At 46.6% G+C, this 24,495-nt stretch overlaps 1 protein-coding gene across 2 annotated transcripts; it reads left to right on the top strand.

The window, feature by feature from the left end:
* The first annotated feature begins 5,821 nt into the window (after positions 1–5,821).
* PLA2G12B (phospholipase A2 group XIIB) lies at positions 5,822–20,183 on the top strand. 2 transcript variants are annotated; one of them, XM_006131989.4, is made up of 4 exons: positions 5,822–6,185; positions 10,494–10,582; positions 12,733–12,898; positions 18,562–20,183. In XM_006131989.4, the coding sequence occupies exons 1-4, from the start codon at positions 5,951–5,953 to the stop codon at positions 18,678–18,680; spliced, it is 609 nt and encodes a 202-aa protein (XP_006132051.1). In that variant the 5' UTR covers positions 5,822–5,950; the 3' UTR covers positions 18,681–20,183. The 2 variants fall into 2 exon arrangements, with proteins under 2 accessions (XP_006132051.1, XP_006132052.1); XM_006131990.4 differs by having other exon boundaries at positions 5,824–6,185; positions 10,494–10,570.
* The last annotated feature ends 4,312 nt before the right edge of the window (positions 20,184–24,495 follow it).

Raw genomic sequence — 24,495 nt, 5'->3', positions numbered from 1 at the left:
CCAGCCTGCCCTTCCTACAATTCCTTCTTACCGCTAGTGACAGTCATTGGAGCTAGCTCTTCTCTTGCCTTGAGCAAGTGATAGTTGTTAAAGTTTTCAGTTAGTCTTAGGAGTTGATAGTTCTCTGCAGGGAGACTTTCTTTCCCTTCCTGCCGGGGATTGGGGCATGCCTTGGCCCTTAGCTCTACAGTTTTAAATCACGCAAGGAGTGTGTGAAGTTTATGCCCACAGGTGACCCACAATTCCTGCCTTAAGTGTTTGGGAGTGGCTCATGTTACAGATAAGTACAAGATTTGCAAGCCCTTTACATAAAGAAAGAACATGTAGAGATAGGGAGTTTTGCCTTCAAAATATCTTGATGGAGGTCTCCATCCCCATTTAGAGGTACAGGACCAGATTAGTCAGCCTGTGTGCCATTGTTGGCACGGAGTGCACCAGTTCCATGTAAGGAGTCTGAGAAGACCTCTCAGCACCTGCACTCACAAGCAACAGAGGCCACGTCACATTCTCCAGTACAGAAGAAGCAGCAGAAGCAGGAAAGAGGCAGGTCCCCTACTTCAAAGGCGCAAAAAATCTCTAAAGGATCACATCTGGAGCTGAAGCACCTAAATAACCCACCCTCTCTGCACTGTCAACTCCAGCACTGAAGCTGGTCCCGTGGAATCTGGTACTGGTGGACTCTGTGTAACGAGTCATATGGGAGATGTGGATATGCCTTCCACTCCTGAGACATACAAGGTGGCCTGGAACCTCATCAAGCTAACCTCCGGTTGCTCAGCATCTCTGGCCAGACAGTCAGCTCTGGTACCAAGGCCTGTACAGTCGAGGAAGAAACCCCCTATACTGCAGAGGTTGTCTTCCCCTCAGTCCTGGTCACCAAATAGGGCCTGTTTACCGTGGCACCGATCCTGGGGTGGCTCCTGTACAAGGCAGAGTCTTCCCAGTGATCTGACTCCTTCCCAAAGGCACCAGTGTGGCACGGTACTACTCCCCTCTATGGTCTCTGCATTCCACCTCTGCATCCAAGTTGTAACCAGAGTCGCGCAGGTCCAGAAGAAGACACACTCGATACATCACCCAGGGAGGAGGCAGGAGCTTTTGGTGTCATGGCCTCATCAGTGGCTGGCACCACCTCCGTGGCCCTTTTGAACCTCCTCGGCCTATCACGAAGTGCAGACTGTTGGTGGCCTCTGTCAGCAGGGGCACCCTGTCAGCAGTCTTAGGAAGAGAGCATGCCATAGGGGTACAGTCTTCTGAGCAGACTGCGTCTGGTTGCAGATGCCTGCAACTCAGCCATATGGAGTGCTTGTACAGTCCTATTCAGTTCAGAGTCCCCAGCTGGGGCAACAAGTGGGCCTGTGCTTTGGGGTGAACTAATGGCACTGGGTTACTGGAGCACCCCCACACCCACTACTGTCCCTGGATAAGCATTTTGGTAGTGGTGACCGTGGGCATGTGCCTTTGGTACCGGGCCTGGTGCTGGATACTGACTGAGGGAGGTGGAGTTTCTGGGGCTTTCCTCCACATTGTCTCTGGATGAGGCGATAGCTGGTTCCATGACGTTGTTGCCTTCTATGGACAAAAGGAACTTCTGAGGTGCATCTGAGTGGTTAAACACTGGAATAAGTTTCCTAGGGAGGTTGTGGAACCTCCATCTCTGGTGCTATTTAAGAGCAGGTTAGATAGATATTTATCAGGGATGGTCTAGACCCGTGGTCCCCAACCCGGTGCCCGCAGGCGCAATGGCGCCCGCCGGGCCCTTTACATGTGCCCACGGAGCAATCTGGGCTGGCCCCGCCCCCGGGCATGTGGCAGGTGCCAGCCCTGGGCGCATGGCTGGCCCCGGCCCTGGGTACACCGCGCGTGCCGGTGCCGAACCTGACCCCCGCCCCCGGGTGCGCCGCGTGTGCCCTGGCCCTGGTGCCGGCCTTGGCCCCGCCCCTGCCCCCGGGGGCGCTGCACGTGCCCTTGCCGGCCCTAGCACCGGCCTTGGCCCCGCCCCTGGGGGCACCGCGCAGCCCTTGCCGGCCCTAGCACCGGCCTTGGCCCCGCCCCTGGGGGCACCGCGCAGCCCTTGCCGGCCCTGGCGCCGGCCTTGGCCCCACCCCCAGGGGCGCCACACTGGCCCCAGCCCCAGCTCCGGGGGCGCCGTGCAGAACCTGGGTAGCCCCTGCCCAGGATCGCGGCACATGCTGGTGCCGACCTCGGGCATGTGGCGCATGCTTGGCCCCGCCCCCAGTCACATGGCCTGTGAGCGGCCCCGCCCCCATACGCGCAGCGCGTGAGCAGCCCCACCCCCAGGCGCCCGGCAGCCTCAAAACGTTGGGGACCACTGGTCTAGACAGTACTGGATCCTGCCGTGAGGGCAGGAGACTGGACGTGATGCCCTCGTCATCTCCCTTCAAGTTCTAGTGTTCTATGATTCTATGGCTCAGAACTTGGGCCTACAAGTCAAGGAGTCATAGAAGACATATATCGGATGGTGGACATTTTGTCACCGGGGAGCCTTCTAGGACTGCCATCCTTTTCTCAAGCAGATCTCCTCGACCATGAAAGCCTTGTGGCAAATCCCAGCATCAGTTTCCCCTAACTGCCAAGGAAGTTGAGCATTGGTACTTTGCCCTGTTTCAGGGATATCAGTAAACACGCCCGCATCCAGGTATCTTGATTGTCAATCTGGCTAATGCCAAGGAACAGCAAGGTCAACAGGGCCTGACTCCTAAGTCCAAGGCCTCCAAAAAGTTGGACATTCTTAGTAGGAAGGTTTATTCATCTGGCAGTCTCCAGTTTAAAATTGCAAACCAACAGGCAGTTCTGGGCCACTACAATTATAATTCATGGGCAACCATGGATAAGTTTAAGGAGCTCCTGCCTGTGGACTTGAGGAGGGCAAGGTGATCTCCCGAACCTTCCTTCAGGCATCCCTTGATACTATGGACGGACTTTGCCTCTTGCACAATGTCTACGGGCATTGTTATGAAACGTAACTCATGGCTCCAGGTGTTGGGCATTCCCCCAGAGGTCCAAAATACAATTCAGGACCTGCGGTTTGATGGCTCAGGCTGGTTCGCAGAGCAGACTGACTCGAGGCTTCACAGCTTGAGACAGAGCAGGGCTACGTTCAAGTCCTTGGCGAAGTATAAGCCAGCTACCCAGCGTAAACATTTTAAGCCACTATCGGTACCATGCTATTACCCCTCCCACCAGAGGCAGGATTTGAGTAGAAGGGGCAATAGAAGGAATAGTAGACAACCCCCTCCCTGCCAAGTGTGAACAGTAACGGGGAGGGGGGGAGGGAATCAAGGCTGTCCCTCATATAGGCAGTTGCCTGGGCCTAGGAAGAACTTTTGAAGATGTATCTGAGGGTGGCTTACCACTCTAGTTCCTGGATCCTGTCCTGATGATTGGAGACCAGTTATCCCACTTTTAGGCTATGTCTACACTGGCGCGATCTAGCGCCAGAAGTATGCAAATGAGACTAAGCGTGGAATATTGTCAAGCCTCATTTGCATATCTAATGAGTCGCCATTTTTGTAGAAGAGGCTCTTGTGCCAAAAAGAGTTGTCTACACTGCCCCTTCTTGCGCAAGAAAAACCCTCTTGCGCAATGCCGTTATTCCTGAAAATAATCCACGTAACAGCGATGTTCTTCGAGATGTTCTTCGAGATGTGTTGCTCATGTCCATTCCACAACCCTCCCATCTCTCCTCTGTTGGAGTAACTTCCAACAAAAAGGAAACGAGGGAGGGTGCGGGTTGGCAGTGGACTGTATACCTTGCCATACAGGCGCCACTCTAGGGGGGTCTCCTCTGCTGACCTACGTGTTCCTGTTAGGGAAAAGCTGTTTAATGACTGCTTGCAGCACATATACACCTAACTTGGAATGGACGTGAGCAACACATCTCAAACACCAGTTCTGGAAGGTACAGAACCACCTTTACTGGATGAGCTAGCTGCTCAACGGAAGAAGGGATTTGGACATCAGAGATAATTCAGTTTTATCCCAATTGTACAGGCAATGTGCATACAGCAATCCTGTTTTGTATGAATGATTTGTATTTATTTATTTAATTGTGTTACACTGAAGCTGGATTCTCAGTCCAGTCTTTCTGGATGACATCTCTAGAAACGTGGTTCAAATGAACCTTCACTCATCCAAAACAGAGCAGATGCCCTGAAATTGTTCTGTGTGCAGCCACTCACACCGTGTTATAGCATAGCATTCCAGTAAGTAAACTCCGCCATTTCTCTCTCTGTAAGACCGTGAGGCTCATCAGCTGTCTAACCAAAAATCTTGCAGATCCAGATTGGCCCAAGCGGGCAACTACCATTGAAGTTTAGTTGTAAAGTCACAAGGGCAGAACTAGACTCTGAATATAGCTTTTTAAAGTGTGAACGCTGAATTCATTTGAGATGGGTCTCTATTTCGAGAGCAATAAATCTTTATCATTCTTCATTGGTTTTCAATAGTTCAAGCCATTTAGGAATATCTTGAAGCTGTGTGAACAGATGGTCCAGTCCTGAAACCCCTTTTCTCAATGGGTCTTTACTCACAGTAGAATGCTCACGATTCTATTGCTTTGTGAGAGCAATGACTACCTCTAATAGGAGGCTTTGCAGGCTCAAAGCATAGTGAAAGGTTACTGGCATTCTCTACTGCACTTCATAACAAAATCATTTAAACTACCAGCGTGGCTTGTAAATAAGTCACTAATTTTCATACCTCCAGCAGAGCTTGTGCTGCTAGAAAATCTGGCCCTAAAAGTTTAATAACTTAGCGATGCCACTATTCTCAGTAACACATTTCAGGCTACCTGCAGCCTTAGGAAGACAGCAGTCCACTGCATCAGATTGGGAAAGTATTTTTTTATAACCAGAGGGACTAGAACAAATGGTTTAAATAATTTCTCCAAAACCTTAGTCTTATCTGGAGGTCAGATGAATCCATTAAGCCGGCTGGATCTCAGGCTCAGGAGGAACAACAATGCTGTGGAATGAAGACATTTAGAGGTGCAGCTTTAAATTGTACAGCATGGATCACTGGTCTGATACGTTTGAACAAGCACGGCTGGCGGTATGTTATCTTTATCACAAAGATTCACATGTGCCCCACGACCATTTTGTCAGGCACCATAATTGATCCTTGGGATTCCCCCATTTGGGGTAGAGTTGGTCAGACTACTGCTACACCAGCTACTGCAGGAATCCCAGCAAACGTGCAAGGAGAAAATGCAGAATCACCATACAGTATGCTGTAATGCTTTACAGGAGAGAATTTGCACCCACAAATGCTGTAGAAGATGCTCTGACTGCAACATTTGGCCTGATGGAAGGCCCACTCAAGTCTGCCTGACCAGGAAAGCCTCCTTGCTGGACAGAGTAGGGACATTCTTGTTGATCTGACACTTGTCTCACTGTCTTGGCATGGACAGTCTCGAGCCTGAGGAGGATTTACAAGTTCCCACCCCACCTCCCAAGACAGGGGAGATTTAAAAAACAAACAAACAGGAAGGGTTGTGTGGCAATCTGTCTAATCCACAAGCAGGCAGGGTGTTTCACTGAACTCATGACTAGCTACCAATCCCCAATGAGCTAATCATGGTCTGATAGCATACTTGAACTGTCATTTGAAGGAGGGACCGTCCCTTCCCCCCTTTAAACACTAATCAGTTCCCTCTGCTGAAGTATTTGAACCATTTCAAAGTATTATGCAACTGTCCTCCGCTCTCCGCTTTTATGAACTGAACTTGGACCAAATCTCCACTTTGTCTGACCTTTGCACTTTCTAATTGCTATGACCTCACTTTGGTTACTGCAGCAGTGTTTAAAGTCCAGCAGAGAGAGTAGTATACGTGCCCTGTACCGAAGATAGCCCAGCTCCATTTCCCACCACACTGCGTGCCTATGCATTAGGGTTTCGGGATCCTGGATTTGTTTGGTCTGACTGCAAGATGAAGCTAATTGTCAAGATGATGGTTCTGTGCCTGGCTCTGAGTCTAGGAAGATGTGATGAAGAAATAACCCCGGACAACACAGTCAACCAAGCACCGGCAGAGGAATCGTCCTCAGCAGACTGGGGCATTGGGAGCCTCCGAAATGGCTTTGAAACTGTTAATAGCTATTTTGATTCTTTTTTAGAGCTGTTAGGAGGAAAAAATGGGGTTTGTCAGTACAGATGTAGATATGGTAAGTGGCCTCTTTCCTTTTTATAGGGCCCCATGGGTTCAGGCACCTGCCCTGTGAATTGGTGCACCTATTTCAGAGCTAGATCTGGTAAGATATTGGCTAGAGGTTTCAAGTTTGAGCTAGAAGAGGGGAAGGGCAAACGCAACTGATACTCTCCCCTGACACAAATCTTGTACATTTTGTATCTGTTTCCAGGGCATATGGCTGAATTTTGCATGTTATTCTCCCAGTACTAAGTTAGCAAGTAAAAAACTAATGGGTGGAGGAGGAATGGATAATTCAACTGTGTGCTGATAACTGAGCCTGGTGTATAGGGACCAAGATGGGGTCCTTTGGATTGTTCTGCTACTAGGGGTAAGGGGAGAGAAGAGACTATGAGTCATCACAAATTTCAATTCTCAGTCATCTAAGGCCCCAAAGCAGGGGACAACTCTTCAGAAGAGGACAAAGACACCCCAGACTAAGGGACCAACCCCAAACAGACTTTGGGACCAAAACACTCAAGAACAAAAGGATTTTGTATAACCCAGTGATGATTTTTGTTTGTTTCTTTAACATGCATCAGGTTTGGTTAGCTAGCCCAGCCTTTGCAAGCACAAAGAGTAAGGGCTCTTCCAGACTTTAGCTCTACAAATCTATTAGCTTGGTAGGTGGAGTTTCAATGACTCACAAACAGCAGACCAGGCAGGTTGCAACAATCACTGCAGCCATCAGGGTTTAATTATTCAGCAGTTCTAAGATTAGTAATGATGGTGGGAGGGGGGAAGAGAACCCAAAGGTAAATAAGATCTCTCTCTTGTCATGGCTACAAGAATCCTTAACACTCAGGACTGTCCCAGAGAGTTGCTGTGTCTTGGACTTTAGAACTTTTTTAAAGGCACAAGTCAATTTGAGACTGGATTTAAGGGGAAAGTTTTTTGGATGGAGTCTAAAATGTCTGTAGACAAAAGCATCCTTGAATATAAAGTTGCTCAACTTGTGCTGAAGAGATCAGGAGATTTGCTACAAGGAACGTTTTACCTCTGAAGGTGGGAGGGAGAGGAGAAACTGGCAGACAAACACTGTCAACAACCTGAGGCCAGAGCTTTGTGACAGTGGCACCCTGTGGGTCTGATGACTCATAAGGGGAGCTCCTGAATGACAGTAGACAGCCATAACTGCCACTATCAGGTAGAACAATGTACATAGAGAGGTTACGAGAAAGGGAGCAAAGGGAGGACAGAGAGGCACCAGTATTTCAACCACCAAAAAACCCCTCTCCCCCCACCTAGCATTTCATTTGTCCCAGCCCTTCAGAAGTTAGGGCTGGGAACACTGTAAGAGACACTTCATCCTTAGCTGACCATTGTTTGAGATTTCCAATTTTTTTCTTTTAAGTAGTTCAATTTAAAAACAAATCCCTCAGTTTATGAGGAGAGTGGTTTTTTTGCTGAAGAAGAAAATACAGACTAGATATTAGCTGCCACACTGCTATTGGGATGTTTCCAACTGTCTCTCAGTCCTGCTACAAAAAGGGGAGGAAACATTAGTGGCTTCATTTGCTGAAAGATGAGGTTGTCCATCAACATGTAAAGCACCTCTCATTGGTTACTCTGACCTGGGAGATGGGAGATATCCATGTAGGTGTGACAAATGCTGAGAGGAAATTCACACCCACATTTGTGCAACACATTAACTCAACATTTTTTAAAAAATGAAAAATTAAGCCAAAATGTTCTCCACCCATCTTACAATTACAACCACCACATACAAATTTAAAATATGCCCACACATAGCAAGTCCCATGTTCTAAAGGCTTTTCATAACAGAGCATTTATGTGAAACCAGGACTCCAGCCAGAGTCGAATGATGTGCTGAAATAGCATAAGAGGGCATGTTTTGAAGCCTTCTCTGGAAATGAATGACTGTCAGTGTCAAACTAAAGATCATAATGGAAAGGATCTTTCAACTCCATTACTAACATCTCAAATTATTAAAGCTTGAAGAATTCACCATTAATGCCAGTTGTTTACTTTTTGGATTCTACTCACTTGGGACAGTGAGTCCACCTTGTGTATATCTAGGGTTCCTATTATTAGGGCAGTATCATAAGACTTGAAATAAATTGGTCAGGGTAACTTTTGGTTCCTCAGCACCAGTGCAGGTTTGTGTTTCTATGCACTGCAGGCCAGTGTGTAAATGTACTAAAACAGAAAACCATTTTATTCAGATTAAGGTTTCACAAAGCCTGTAGTCAGTGTCTGTGTGCCCAAAAGAATCCCACTGATTCAAAAGGAGTTTCAGAGGGCAGGAATGCAGGATCAGGTCTTACGCTGCTTAACAATGGGTCTTTTGATGATCCACATAGTCATATTTGTCCATGCTGTTCTCCCCCAGTTCAGGAATTTGAAGCTGCAAACTAGGGAGGTGGAATCCAAAACATCTGAGATAAAATTAATTTGTTCATAGGAAGAATAAATGCAGGGTCCCTTGACCTAAGCCAGCCACCTGCAACTATAACAGGAATTAAAAGATCAAGTCTCTTTTCCTCAGGACAAGTGTTACAAATTCTTCCTGCTGCTCTTTTTATTTTCAGCCTTGTAACACTGCTAAGCTGCATTGCCAAAATACAGATCAGGACTTAATTATAATGGCCATATCCATCTCATGCTGATAATGACTCTTCCTTCTCCTGGCTGCCAACTGAGGCTATGTCTACACTACGGGTTTTTTCCGGGATAATGTGTCTGTTCTTCTGCTTTTTTTTTTTTTTTTTTTTTAACAGAAGAGCAGACACGCTCTTTTGGAAGCCCTGTCTTCCACCTCCCACAAGGAAGAAGGGCTCTTCTGAAAGAGGAGGTTTTTCCGAAATCTGGCCTAGTGTAGGCGGGCCAAATGGAAAAGCCTCTTCCACAAAAACTATTGAAAAAAGGCATGCAAATTGTGGGGTGTAGTCTAGACATAGCCTCACATGGTTCCTGATTTTTCACCAGCAGAGAGCAGCATTGTGGAGGACTGAGAATGCACATTACATAACCCAAAATAAGTATGTGTGTGTGTCTATGGTTATGTGGCTGTTCACTGAAAAATATTGGCGGGATAGTGAGGCACTTCTGTGGGCAAGGCATTGGTGAAAAACCAAGAACCATATTTACAGGCATCCAAACAAAAGAAGCTTCAAGTAAAACAATTCTCTAGACAGTTTCCCCAACTTCAGATGCCAGGCTCTGTGGGTGAGTGGACAGGTGGGATTTGCAGCATTGTGCAGGTCATTGCCTCTTTCTCAGACCTGTCCCAACATCAAGGGACCTATCTTTAACATTTAAGAGCTCTAGAAGTCATGATTTCCAGACCAGGACTGCATGGGGCTGGGTAAAGATGGGCAGAGTAATTGAGTGTGCCCGGGGCTTGAGTATCCAATGCTGGGGGCCCCACTGTCCCAAGCTTCTGTTGAAAGAAATAAACAGCAGGGTGAAATGTAAAGTCCCTTGTGGAGGGTTCTATTACCAACAATTACACAAAAGTGGATGTCCCCTCTCTTTCCTACTTGAATATTGCCCGGGTGGAGAATGTAGCAGGGACTGAGTAGCTCAGGAGATCTGAGGCAGCTGGAATGCAGAGTCCCCATCTCCCCAAGAAGGCCCGAGAACGCGAGCTGGAGGTGCAGAGCTTGGAACAGTAACTAGGCCCAGCCCAGACCCACCTGATTTAGAAGCACATGGGACCCATATTTGGGTCCATATACAACAGACTGTCCAGTGGGGGGAGGGGGCCAGGCTGTAAACCAGCAATGGTCTGGCCCTTCTTAAAAGGCTACTGATTGCGTGAATTGCAACCGCCCATAGACGCTGTAACTAGGGGTGCAGTGGTGCTGCAGCACCCTAACTTGAAGTGGTGTCTCCTATACACAGGGTTTACAGTTTGGTTCAATGGCTCTCAGCACCCCCACTATAAGAATGGTTCCAATGACACTGCCAATGCCTGACCCTAATGAGGCATTGCCCATTCCCTAGTCCTCAGGGAGTGCTGTGCTGTGTATCACTTGATCTAAAAGGAGCAGCTCATGCTTTTCTTCTTAAAACAAGCAATTAGACAGATGATGGTTCTCTCTCTGGACATATCCTGGGTGTTCAGTGGAGCTGGTATGCCTGTAGGAGGCTGTATTTAAGACTTTCCTTGTACAATGTTTCTTTGCTTTTGGCAAACCAAAAGCAAAGAACCTGTGCTTACCTCTAAGTTCGATGCATCACAATCTGAGTTGCACTCAACTACGCATTTCTGTTGTCAGGACCAACACACTTGACTTTTCATATTTCTCTGTTTTTCCAGGGAAGGCTCCAATGCCAAGACCAAACTACAAGCCACAGGAGCCCAATGGCTGCAGTTCCTACTTCCTGGGTCTCAAGGTACCAGAAAGTGTATGTACTGTTGCTAACACCTAATTCTCCAATAAAATAATTCACTAACCAGAATAATCAGCTAAAAGAAAAAAAATCAAATAGTTAAAAATGTGGCCCGGTTTTGATATGTGATGTTGATATGATAGGCTGCAGACAGCTCTTCGGAAACGTGAGGGTATGGCTCAAAAATTGCTGTGACAGTTAATCATATCATATTATAGAATTAAATTGTCTGGCTAGGTTTGCCATTGTCTAGCAGAATGGCTAAGTAGCAGTTCTGCAGAAAAAGACCTGGAGATTACAGTGGATGAGAAACTGAATATGAGTCAACAGTGTGCACTTGTAGCCAAGAAGGCTAATGGCATATTAGGGTGCATCAGGAGAAGCATTGCCAGCAGATCCAGATAAGTGATTATTCCCCTTTATTCGGTTCTGATGAGGCCACATCTGGACTACTGTGTCCAGTTCTGGGCCTCCCACTATAGAAAGGATGTGGATGCATTGAAGAGGGTCCAGCAGAGGGTGACCAAAATGATTAGGGGGCTGGAGCGCATGACCTATGAGGAGACACTGAGGGATTTGGGTTTGTTTAGTCTGCAGAAAAGAAGAGTGAGGGGGGATTTGATAGCAGCTTTTAATTTTCTGAAGGGAGGTTCCAAAGAGGATGGAGAAAGGCTGTTCTCAGTAGTGACGAATGGCAGAACAAGGAGCAATGGTCTCAAGTTTCAGTGGGAGAGGTCTAGGTTGGATATTAGGAAAAACTATTTCACTAGGAGGGTAGTGAAGTACTGGAATGGGTTACCTAGGGAGATGATGGAATCTCCATCCCTAGAGGTTTTTAAGTCTCGGCTTGAGAAAGCCCTAACTGGGTTGATTTAAGTTGGGATTGGTCCTGCCGTGGGCAGGGCGTTGGACTTGATGACCTCCTGAGGTCTCTTCCAGCTCTATGATTCTATGGCTGCCCATGATGGCAAGTGAAGGGGAAAATGTAACTTTAAGGATAACCATTAATTTACTCTCTGCAGAGTGATCAGCTTCCAAATGTTGGTGGCTGCTGCTTGTAGTAGATGAATAATCCTGCCAATAGGAGTTAAACGTGTGGGTGGATGATATGAAATTCCAATTGTCTTATATTTATTGTCAGATAAGGTCTCCTTAGCTGATAATGTCTCCTTTGCTTCCGGAGAAGCAAAGGATGGCAACAGAAGCTGTTCAGAAGGAATTGGTGCATTGGCTACAGAGCACTGGTGCAACAGAACCTACTTAATGGAAATCCAGATAAGGATCATACACTTTTAACTGGATCCATCACCAGGGAACATTCAGTGCAAGGCAGTTCAATTATTCCATGGTAAAGATAAATGGCAATGCCTGGTGTTCATTGCAAAGCCAATTTCCAGGTGAGGATTGGTGTTTGCTTTCATAAATCTCCCACTATGCAGCCCTTTGGACCCTTTTTAGCACTCCCCGGCTCAATATTGAGTGCTAAGTAAATTCAACTGGCTTCCATGCTTTGTATACAGTGGTTATATTTTAAAGCAATCCATGAAATCAAAGTTAATCAAGCTAATCTGTAGGCTGAGAATGTTCCTTGAAGAGCCTCTAAAAGCCGGCATGGCTAATTAGCCTACTTCTGTTCCCACCAGAATCTGCACCAATTAAACTTCTGTTAAAAAAATCCCTCATGGACTAAATTATATTAGTTCCTTAAACTGGACACCATCACCAGCCCCTCTGGAGGTTTCTGTCTTCTCCTGCACATGAATGCATTCACGAGTGCTAGAAGCCAGGAGGGGAAATGAGACCCCTACACTGGGGATGTGGAAGAGAAACACTGTCTAGTAGTAATTTACCAAAGAAGGGCTTCGTTCCCATCTTGATCTGAGCAGGCCCATGCATAACTCTCACGTGTGTTACAAGAAATAACACACAGACCATCAGGAAAATATAAACCAAAAAACAGTGTATTTGTTCTTGACCTTACAGCTCTGTTTGTTACAACTATGGCATTAACACTGGAATTGTACCATAAACATGTTGGGTCGAGGAGCAGCATTTGGTGGTTTGGGGAAAGTGGGGCATCACTACCATTGGTGAGGGGAATAGACCCTTCGCTGAGTACAAGACCTGAGCAGTGCTGTCTTATCTTGCCCTTCCTCTACCTCCAGTTGGATTTAGGCATCCCTGCCATGACTAAATGCTGTAACCAGCTGGATGTTTGTTATGACACCTGCGGAGCCAACAAATACCGCTGTGATGCCAAGTTCCGCTGGTGCCTCCACTCCATCTGCTCAGACCTCAAACGGAGCCTGGGTTTCGTCTCCAAAGTTGAAGGTGAGTTTTGCACCCAACTCAGCCTTGCTAGGGGCAGGTGGCTTCAGCTCCAATTTCCAAAGGAGAGGGGGCACAAATTCCTTTTCCTACCACATGGCAGCAGGTTTTTGTTGCAATTCTGCAACTAGACAGACTCTGCCCTTGTGACATGCCACAGTGGCATGTGTAATATGCCTAGACCAAAAGGATGAGTGAGCCCTAACTTTTACTTGAACATTGCCTACCTCCTTTCTAAGGCCGGCCTGCCCCCAGACTTTTGCCTAATGTGCTTTTATGCTGGAAGTTTATCAACATTTTAAAAATAAAACCTTCAACACTAGTCACTTTTATCTTAGGGTGGGAGTTTGAAATCCACCTATTGTCATTTGGATGCTCAGTTCCTATTACTTTCCACTGGGAATTGGGTGTCCAAATCCCTTAGCCAGGTTTAAAAGTCTCAATGTTAATGTTTTAGAAAGGGATTAATTTTCCACCGTATTTAACTTTATGACAAAATGTTCTTATCTACATGATACATTTATAAGCCCCAATTTCAAGGTTCACACTCTGAGACCTTGATTTGGGGTGAGTTGAAGCTTGCCCATAGGGGCTGCCACCTCTTAATTATTCTTTTCACCTGAGTAAAGCCACTGTGGGGGAGAAACGACAGGGAGAAAGAGACATCATAGATACTCCCCATTTTATCATCTCCTAATCCTGAAATGGAGACAATACTCTCCCAGTAGCTCCAATGTCCAAGATGGAGAGGTTGGCTGAGAAGCTAAATGCAGATTCCTACACAAATCAAGTGAACATTATAGTCACATCACAGTGACTTGCTCGGGTGTATATCCCCCTCCTAGAATGGCGGCTTAAATTAGAAACAGTACACACAGCTCTCCTCCCTTCTCCTGCCAGCAGGCCTCATGGAGCTTAACACAGGGAAGAGGTAGGCCTGGGCTACACTTAAAATTAGATGGACCTACCTATATCATTCAGGGCTGTGAAAAATGTTATGCCCGGTGAAACATAATTAGATCACCCTTAACTTCTACTGTAGACACAGGTAGGTGAATGGAAAAGCTCTTCCATCAACTTAGCTACGACATCTCAGAGAAATGGATTAACTACACTGGAAAACCCTTCCATTTACCTAAAACCTAAAGGATGGTGTTACAGCAGCACTGCTATAGCACCACAGCTATGCTGCTGTAGTGCAGATATGTATCTCTAGCATGCTATAGCTGCAGGAGGTTCAGTGAGTTGGGATGGGGGCGGGGAAGAACTACACTTCCCCAGCTGCTCCTAAATTCCTGAAATACCTCAGAGTGCTCCTGGCCAGCGCATGCTTCTGAGAGTAACTGTGGAAGACCTTCTGATTTGTGTGCTAAAGCTGCACTGTTACTGCAATTTCCTTTTGATTACAAACATTATTCAGATCAACTGCTTTTGAAATGTGGCTTTAAACTATGAAACTCTGGTGCTGTCTCACTTCTCAACTAGCAAGTCCAATGAATTAGGTTCTTGCTACCTTTAAAAAATATGACAAACCTTGAGCGCCCATGAACGACTTGGTTTTTAGGATTCAGTTCCTGAACATTGTGTCTGATTTTGTTCATGTTTGGTTGAGAAACTCTAACCCTGTCTCAGAACTAGCCCATCAAATTTGAGGCTGATATGACCAGTTTTGTGAATTTTAGAACTGATCAAACGTAGAAATGTTTACTAGAATCACAGCTGCTCTGTTCAACCTAGCTAGGAAACAGCTCCTGGCTATTATTACTGCAATTCAGGCAATATTAGCAGAGTAGGGACCATTTGAGCAGCAATAAGTAATTAACTTCAGAGAGAGAGAGAGAGAGAGAGAGTGTGCGCGCGCGCGTGCGCGCGCGCACTGGACATTCTAAGGGTCTTGTTGGGTTAACTGCACTCCTGGGCACCCAAACAGTAATGGGCCAGAAATGCCTTTATTCAACTACAGTTAGCCCACAGACTGTCCTTTCCTCTTTGATGTGGATTTAGCCAGTGTTACATCCCTTCATCATGCTGGACGTCACCCTACTTGGGGACTGTTGGCAAAGGCCACATGGAAGCTACAGTTCATTATACTGAAGCCAAGCTGCTAAATAAAATGAATTGGTAGGACACATTTCAACAAAACTCTCCACTGGTTCTTGAGCCAATTCTGGATCCTGTTCAACGTGTCAGTCCTGACCTGAGAGTCAATTAATAGCTGGGACCTACATGTCTTGGTGACAACTTCACCCTCCACCATCCAACAAGGCACAAGTGGCAGGCATGGACGCAGAAGTTCATGGTTATTGAGACAAAGTTCCTATGGGCTGCAGACGGTGTATTCTGAGTGGAGGGTATCCATGCTGTACAACTCCTTAGCCCAGAAAACCACCCCACAGAAGTGGCATGCATGGACTGCAGATGAAGATGAGGTGAAGAGAAAAAGTGGGTTTCTTTGGCAGGCTCAATGTGAACCTTCCTTTCCCTGCAGTACTTAAATCAGGGGTGGGCAAATAATTTTTGAAGAGGGGCCACTTCAAGAGTTTGGTAAGTGGTCAAGGGCAGTGGTCAAGGGCAGCACTCTTCCATTATATTAATGGAGAAGGTGCAGGGTCTGTGTAGGGTCTGGGATGGAGCTTGGGTGCAGAAAGGAACTTGGGGTAAGTGATTAGGGTGCAGGGGCATGGGGTCTGGGATGGAGTTTGGATGAAGGAGAAGGTTGTGACCTGTAGCAGAAGACTTGAGTGCAGAAGAGCATGCAGGGTCCAGGAGGGGGAATGGGTGCAGGAGATGATTCTGACTGGGAGAAGGGATGCAGGAGCAAGATGCAGGGTCTGGGGGGGAGGGGTAAGAGGAGCAGGAGAAAGGCAGAGAGTTGGAGGGAAGGAGGGACTGGGGTGCCAGAGGCAGGCTTTGGCTGGTAGACACTTACTTGGATGGTTCCCATCCCTGCCTTCTAAGTCCCTGCACCAGCTACAGGAGCCATTTGCAGCTGCGAGCCTAGAGATACTTCATGCACTGCCTGTCCTGCAAACAGGCAGCTCCCATTGGCTAGAAACCAGCCAATAGAAGCTGAGAGATTGTGCTGGGGCTGGGGGTAGTGCATGAATCTTCCCCCCTGGGCTAGCAGTGTTCAGAGAGCTGCTCTGAGCAGAGTGGGGCAGGCAGGGAGCCTGGCTGAGGTCCATGGGTTAGGACTCCTTTTTGGGCCGAGGCTCCTGTAGACCAAATCCAGTGGCTTGGTGGGTCAGAGGCAGCCCCCTGACCACATTTATCCCACTTCTGGCTTAGATACTCCAACCAAAGTCATATTGAAAACACATTTGTCATCGCCACTGGGTGGCTTTGTACCTGGGACCTATGGAGCTTAGTATAGGAGCCTCTACAGCTTGAGCTATAAAACCAGCTGATACAACTTAAGCTGTAGAGCTCCCTTGTTCTTATCTCTCACTGGAAGTGGTCTAAATGCTATTACATGGGGCAGTGAACCACACGAGGTGTGGGTTACACACAGAGGGTATGTCTACACTGCCACCCTAGTTCGAACTAGGGTGGCTAATGTAGACATTTGAACTTGCAAATGAAGCCCAGGATTTAAATATCCCAGGCTTTATTTTCATGTTCCCGGGTGCCGCCATTTTTAAATGCCAGGTAGTTCGAACTCCCTGCCCGCGGCTACACGCGGCACAGACTAGGTAGTTCGAATTAAAGCTCCTAATTCAGACTACCGTTACTCCTCATTGTCGCGGGCAGGGAGTTCGAACTACCTGGCATTTAAAAATGGCGGCACCCGGGAACATGCAAATAAAGCCTGGGATATTTAAATCCTGGGCTTCATTTGCAAGTTCGAATGCTTACATTAGCCACCCTAGTTCGAACTAGGGTGGCTGTGTAGACATACCCAGAGAGATTTATACAACACTAAGTATCCTATGTTTAACTAACACAAAAAACGAATTCAGAAAGATCGTGAGATAGCCATTTGAGTCTAGGAATGAGTGAAGACCTGATATGGGGAGTACAGCATTGGAAGGCATCACAAGTGTGTGCCGGAAACTGATTTGGAGGAGGGTGTTTGGAACACAAGGAGCGAGAGACTGGCCTAAGCTGATGCAAAGTCAAGAACGGAAAAAAAGGACAAATGGGGTGGTCTGGAAAAAAGGACTGGACGGAGTGTTGGGATTTGGCAGGGTTCATGGGATTGGGATAAACCTGTGTCAGATTAGTGAGCAAAAGGAAAACTGGCCAATCTTGTTGGCTCGGTGGGCAGGAAGTGGTATTTCAGGATCTGAGATGCAAAGAGATGAGCAAAGAAACACCCATTCTGGTCATGGACTTGAACTTAGTGGCAGAGTTGCAGGGTAGCTAGACCCTATGTGGGGGGTGATGCAAGCAGGAACTTCTGCTTTTAATTGACACTCCCACAATACCTACCTCCATGAGTAGCTCAGAAATTGCTGTGAACAGCGCTCCTCAGTCAGAGGTCAATAGATGTGAGGTTCTGGGTGCGTGTGTGTAGGAGAACTCCTCTCCCACCCATCCCCACACAAAGTTACTGGCTGCACAGATCCAAACTTATGAGCACAGGTTTTTAGAGCTCTGGCTGTCTTTTGTTTGTTCTCTCTAGCAACCCAGCCGAGATCTACTTTAACAGCACTTCAGCAGCGTAGCTAAATTGTTACACCGTACTGGCCAAGCATTCCAAATGTGCACACCGCTTTGGCAGAATAGCTTATTCCAGCCCCTTCCCACATGAAACAAACTGTGCTGTGACTTTAATACCAGACTACAAAGGGAAACCTCAGAACTGTCATTCATGCTTAAATTTGACACTTTACGAATGGGCCTTAACAAAGATGCTAACTATCTTACCCATTACAAAGATAGCTTCCCCAAATATCACTCCTAATATCATTATCTCATAGACACTAACCTCCCCCCCTCACCACCCCCATTCTAAAATCTGATTCGTCAATTTTATATGTGTTCACTTTTTTTTATTGTATCCCTTTGGTATATATGGTCATGCCAATTTTCTTCCACAATTTGATCTGAGGAAGTGGGTCTGGCTCATGAACGCTCATCACCTAATAAACCATCTTGTTAGTCTTTAAAGTGCTGTATGGTCCTGTATTTTGTTTCAGCAAGACCAGACTAACATGGCTACATCTCTATTACTGAGCTGCTAAAGTGAGTTTTGCCAGTATGACAGTCTACACTACAATAGGGGCTTTTACCAGAGAAGCTGTATCAGAGCTCATACTTCACCCTGCACAGCTGTGTCAGGGGTGTGAAGTGTCCATCATGTAGACCTGTCCTCTGAAAAGCTGACTTGAATCCTTTTGTCCTGTGTGCTAGGTTCTGCCAGGATGACACCCACAAAGGCTAGATGATGTGCTCATCTGAAGAAGTGGGTTTTGCCCATGAAAGCTCACCACACACACACATACACACACACACACACACACACACACACGTTATATATAGAATATATATGTTAGTTTCTAAGGTGCCACAGGACAACTTGTTTTTAAATTTACAGACCAGTATGGCTACCCCTCCGACCCACACAATTAACAGTTGGCTTGTAAGCCAGTCCTGGGACTATTTTAACAAGCAATGGAAGTGTGACCACTGCTGATGTACCCTGTTCTTTTCCCTCCTGACAGCATGCGAATCTGTAGCAGATACAGTGTTTAACACTGTCTGGACTCTGGGCTGCCGACCCTTCATGAACAGCCAAAGAAGTGCCTGCATTTGTAATGAGGAGGAAAAAGAGGAACTCTGAAGAGCCAAGCCCTCTGACCATAGGTGACCTAGACTTCACTTGGCTTGCTAAAGAGCTGTATTTGAGAGGAGACATTTTCCATCAGCTCTCTGAACTGGAGAACAGGGCAGGAGGAGCGGCTTTGTGGACTGTGTATAATGTATTGGTTACCGTTTTGGGGTGCAGTTGGGGCAGTGACAACTATTGCCCACCTCACATCCAATCTCACAGCCCCATCTCTTTCCAGTGTATCACTGTAGGGTATTTTAATGCCAACATTCCAATGAAAGCAATTAAGATGTGCAAACAGAATACAGTGCAGACAGTACTAGGGTAATTTCTGCAACAGATAAGTATGTAACAACTTCCCCCTTCCCCTCCCTGAATCTCTGTTGCACCCTCCCATTAGCCAACAAAATTCCAGTCACTAGTTACATTTTTTAATTAATTATTAAAAAACAGGAGATTGGCTGAATCATTCCCCTCTCGCCGCCCCCCCGCCCCCAAATATTGTGGCTCAGCCTATTCTGGGGTTCTGGTTCAGATCCATGTATTTACACACAAACTACCCCACTTATCTGAAATATTTAGAGGTTCCCCAAACCATTTGGATAACCAAGGATTTTTGTTAGTTAAGAGATTGATTTATGGCTGGGGACATGACCAAATATTAGCTTAGAGGGGTTTTGGGTAGTTCTGATGCATGTGTCCACAGAAAGAAAGAATGGGACGAAGACCATTCACGCCCAAGTAGACAAAGCAACCTTGTGTACTGTTAGGACTCCGCCCATAATTTCACAGCAGAGAAATAAGCTTCTCCCGCCCCACTCCCGCAGTCCCATCCAGCTCTATCAATTTATTTTTCTTCCTTCACCATTTAAGACCAAAGGGAAAAATTACATTAGTAGAAGGTGCTTACTGAAGACCAGTGTCATTTGAAGGGGAAGGGAAGGAGTGCAAGAGGCAAAGAGTTGCATTTGATGGGACTTTTAGAAGCCTTCAGGCACATGAAGGCATATTTGTAGAATGGTGCGACATGGGCTATTTGGTTTCACCCCTTTCTTCTGGGTAGCAACATGACTAAGAGATTGACAATCCCAGCTGATTTTACTTTTTTTCAAATATGTTTAAAATCTAAATCTGTTAAAAGATTTTCTTACAGATTTTAAAAACTGCTTTCCGCCTCCCATGAATTTTGTTGCTGCTGCTGCAAGGGAGTTTCTATCAAGGTGTGTGTAACATGGAAGATAGATTGACCCTATCACATGCCTTTATATACTCTCCCTGTCTTCCATTCACTTTCACACACTGCACAAAGGGAAGTTACAACACTTTGTTTTGGGACAGATTCTGTTTCAGCTGTTTTACCTTTCTGGAATGTATGTTTAAATTGATACATTAAACTCCTGTCCCTGTTTTTGCCAGCACCTTGGAAAGTGTTGCACAAATCTGACCCATATGGTCTGCAGCAACAGCAAAATCTGAGACTAATAAAAAGTGATCACAATGTGTGGGTTTTCCCCACTTCCCTTTGTAAGGGCTATTCTTATCTCAGCAGTGCAAATTAAATGTCCCTCTCAACAGTGATAAAGCCACTGGCCAATCAACATTGCAGTGCCAAACTTCATCCCAGTAGCTGCCTATCAGAATGTTTCCTGGATCGCCCTAGATTCTTTGAGGTGTTTTGGAATGGGAGAGATGGGAGAAATTTTGAGAGAGGAAACATTTCTACTTTCAGACACTAAGGCTGTCTCTACACTGGTGCGATCTTGCACAAAAGCGGCTGCTCTTACGCAAAAATTTCTGCCTGTCTACACTGGCCGCGTGTTCTTGTGCAAGTAAACTGATGTTCTAATGTATGAAATCAGGGCTTCTTGCATCAGAACTCTGATGCTCCCGCTCAGGAATAAGCCCTTTTGCGCAACTGTTCTTGCTCAAGAGGTAGTGTAGACAGGCAACATGAATTCCTTGCGCAAGCAAGCCCTATGGTTAAAATGACCACCAGAGCTTTCTTGCTCAAGAGAGAGAGTCTACACGGGCATGGATGCTCTTGCGCAAAAGCACATGCCAGTGTAGACGCTCTCTTCTGGAAGAATTTTTGCAGAAGAACTCTTCCGCAAAAGAGTTTTTGCGTGAGAATGCGCCAGTGTAGACGTAGCCTAAGAGCTTCATATTTTAAGGTGAACTGCTGGCACCCGTTAATTCTAAATTAGAGTTTATACAAATGAAATAGTTTGCAAAAGTATCTTCAGTAGCTACCTTTATATTGCAGTTCTCTGCTGAGACACATTAAAGCGGACCCGATCATGCAAAGACATGATAGATCATGACAAAATGGAGAAACAAAGGGGTTTTGAACTGAACCTTTCCAGCCAAACTCTGGTACTTTGAAGATAACAGAAATAAAAATGATTGTTTTTATCTACATCACACTTTTCATCCCCAAAGCACTTTACAAACTCCACTGATAGATTGAAAACAGTTGAGCCTGTATTTTTCAGTGTAGTTTCCTTTTACTGACTTGAAAAAAACCTCTTATTTTTGAATGAAGCTTTTGAAGTGTATTCTGAAAAGAACCACAACAAAAATATGTAGGACACAAATGCTACATGAAATAAGATAACCCATAATTCTACAGCCTAGGCAGAGATCACTGGCAAGACACTGAAATACAGCCAGAATGGCTGCATAGTAGCACACAGCTGTTTAGCTTGAGGTGAACAGAGATTAAACCCACCTCCCAGTTGTGAATCAGCACAACAGAAGTTGACTAGCAGGGGGCACTGCAAGTCATGACTGGGGATTGGCTGAGCACTAGTGTATGCAAATTTGCACAATGCAGGCTTGCTCAATATTTTGCTCCCAGCTCTGTTATGAGACACTTGTATGTTTTTATAACATTATTTCCACATCCCCGGAAAGCATTCTGACTGATCCAATAGTTTGTTCTGTTCAGACAGTAAAGCAAACAAGGAGTGGAAACAGATTTAAGTGGAATTTTAGGAAAGCCACGCAGGAGGAGAATGGTTTATGGAGAAGCTGAAGGAGTGATGAAGGGAGCAAGTAAAGCTAACAAAGCACAGTCCTAAATGCAGGCTCAGAATAATTTCAAATGTTGAAGATAAGAAATTTACAAGGAAAGGATCCTGCAGCAACTCAGTGTCACGCACTCCATGCTGGCAGGAGCTGGGAACACAAAGGGGTGGTCTCAGCTCTCCCTGGAATATGAGCCTCATGTATGCATAGTGACCAACTGTTATGGTAACGAGGGGGCTCAGGTTATAAGACGAAACCCTTTTTTGTCCAGAATAAATTTGGCACTACAGGCCCAGAAGTTATTACAATCTGATGGTGGCTAGGTGATGTCACAAACAATGACAGCACCTGGTACCTCTGATTACAATCTTCCAGGGGTGGGGAACCTAAGGCCTAAAGGCTGGATCCAGCTCCCAGTTTGCCTGGATCCAGTCCCTGAGGCTTGGGGCTCCCCCCTTCAGCATTGGGGAACTGATGATAGTGCTCTAGCCCTGCAGTCCTCCCACAAACTCCCTGGGGGGCCAGCGCTTGCTCTCCACTCAGACCAGAGCTATGCAAGCTGGGTCCAGATCTGACCCATTAGCTATGCCTGGAAGGGGGAAGAAGTGGCTTCTGCACCCCCTTCCCTCCCAGACCTCCTCATCCCCAGCCTGCTCCTGCATCCACCTTCCTGCCCAGACCCCACACCCCCATTGTGCTCTTGCCCCCTATCTCCTGCCCTGTCCTCTGACCCCCAGCCCACCCCTGCACCCTACCACCCTCCAGTGGTGTAGTGACATAAGGACGGGGGCGGGGGGTAGTTGCCCCTGGGCACCATGCTAGGGAGACACTGGGCTGGGGTGGGAGTACACAGCCCCATGCGGCAAGTCTGGCGCTGGTGGGCCACTTGCTCCCTGCAGACAAGCCGCCAAGGCAGGGCTGGATGCAGGAGTGGGCACTTCAAAGGCCTGCCCAGGAGCCCAACGCCCCTGTCTTGAGAGCTGCTGCTGCCCCTGCTGCGCAGTTCAGATCCCACCCCCAACCTGGGTCCCAAGGGGTGGAGGGCAAGACAGGGGCTGGCCAGTTGCTGCCCCACGTGGCACTGGTGGTGCCCCTGGCAGGCTCCCCGTGGCCCTCTGTCAGCCGTGTGGTTTGGGACGGGAAGGCGAGTCCGTGCGCCAAGAAAAGCCAAGTACCCCTGAGCCCCACCACAGGGCCCGGGCACCAGCCCCCTCCAGTCTGCAACTGAGCGCAGCAGGGGCAGAGCCCCTCTGTGCGCCCAGCTGCTCCGCTCCTCCCCCGCAGGTGGCTCTAGGGTTGCCAGATGGTTTCAACAAAAATACCAAACATACTTGACATTACATCACAATCGACATTACATCTTATTTAGAAAATACCAGACATGTAGATTTTCTCAATTTGTTTCCCGAACAGAAAGCTCAAATACTGGACTGTCGGGTTCAAAACCGGACACCTAGCAACCCTAGGTGGCTCCGGGTTGCCATGGGCACGGGGACCATACAAGTGCTGCTACTCCTGAGATGGCTGCACTGGGGCCCTTGAGCAAATGATGGGGGGGGTGGGGGGGAGAGAGACACAAATTTTGCCTTTGTCCCTGGGCACATAACTCCCAGACCCACCAACCCCCAAACCACTCCTGCCCAGACCCCACAACCCAAGCCTGCTCCCCTCCCCACTGAACCACTCATTTTTGGCCCCACCCAAAAGCCATGGGGGGGGCCACAAAATCTACTAGCTGGGCCCCCCTTAGGCTCTGGTGTGCAAGGGCAATGTGGGGAGTGTCTGCTTCTCTGTCAGGGGCCACATCAACGAGGTGGGTTTTGGTTTTTTGGGGTTTTTTGCTTCTTACTTCTGACAAGGCCTCAGGACAACATAAGTTGCCAGAGGCAGTCCCTGAAGGTTAGAGAGGAGGCAGTTAGACAGTGGTTTAGCAAAGCTTCTGCTACTCCTACCTGTTCTGTAGATAAACCAGGATGTGTCAACAAAGCACTTGGTTAGTACTTAATTCACAGACACAAAAATGGAATGGATTACAAGAACAGTTGACCAATGTGAGCAGCATTATTGGAGTTCAGTAATAGATGGTTTGGGGGGTTGGAATGAGGCCAGTGTACAAATTGAAATTCAGTCAAAACTTCCAGAGGCTACAGCTAAGATTGTTTATTCCAAGCAGGATCTTTCTGAACCAGGAAAAGATTTAGGGCCCAGTCTTAGATAGCGATTTCCACTTTCTTCCCATTTACTTTACAATTAATTTCAATAAAAGGCTGCAGATCAGAAAGGAGATTTCCATCACAGTTTCTCAGTAAGAGCCAACTATTCTGCTCAAGAGTGAAACAAAAAGCCTCCACCTTTTAGGTTAACAGCACAATAAAACAAAAACCCACTCCACAGCAAAAAGGCTGAACATTCATCTTATTTCACAGCACAGGACCTATTAACATAAGGAAATTAAAACACTGGGTGTTTGAAAAAAGTTAAAATGGCAATATAACATTGCTAAAACAATCCTCATACCGAAATGAATCAGCAGAAACATCAGGAGAAATACAGTAATACAGTATGTTACATTTCCATTTTTTTTTATTTTAGTGGTTAGATAAAACATCAAAACAATAGTGTCTCTCTACTTATTCATATTATTTTACCAGCAATTTTTCCATTATTGCTCTTCTTCCAACATAGACACACTCTCTCTCTCTATTCAAGATGACAGGATAAAAGCCATTTTTAAAAAATCAGTGCTACCAAATAAATCAATAATGCTACATTCTAATTTGTATTCCCGAGTCTGGTTGCT

This window comes from Pelodiscus sinensis, chromosome 8, assembly GCF_049634645.1.
Source record: "Pelodiscus sinensis isolate JC-2024 chromosome 8, ASM4963464v1, whole genome shotgun sequence".
In the NCBI taxonomy this organism is placed as follows: Eukaryota; Metazoa; Chordata; order Testudines; family Trionychidae; genus Pelodiscus; species Pelodiscus sinensis.
This window is presented reverse-complemented; position numbering and strand designations above follow the sequence as displayed.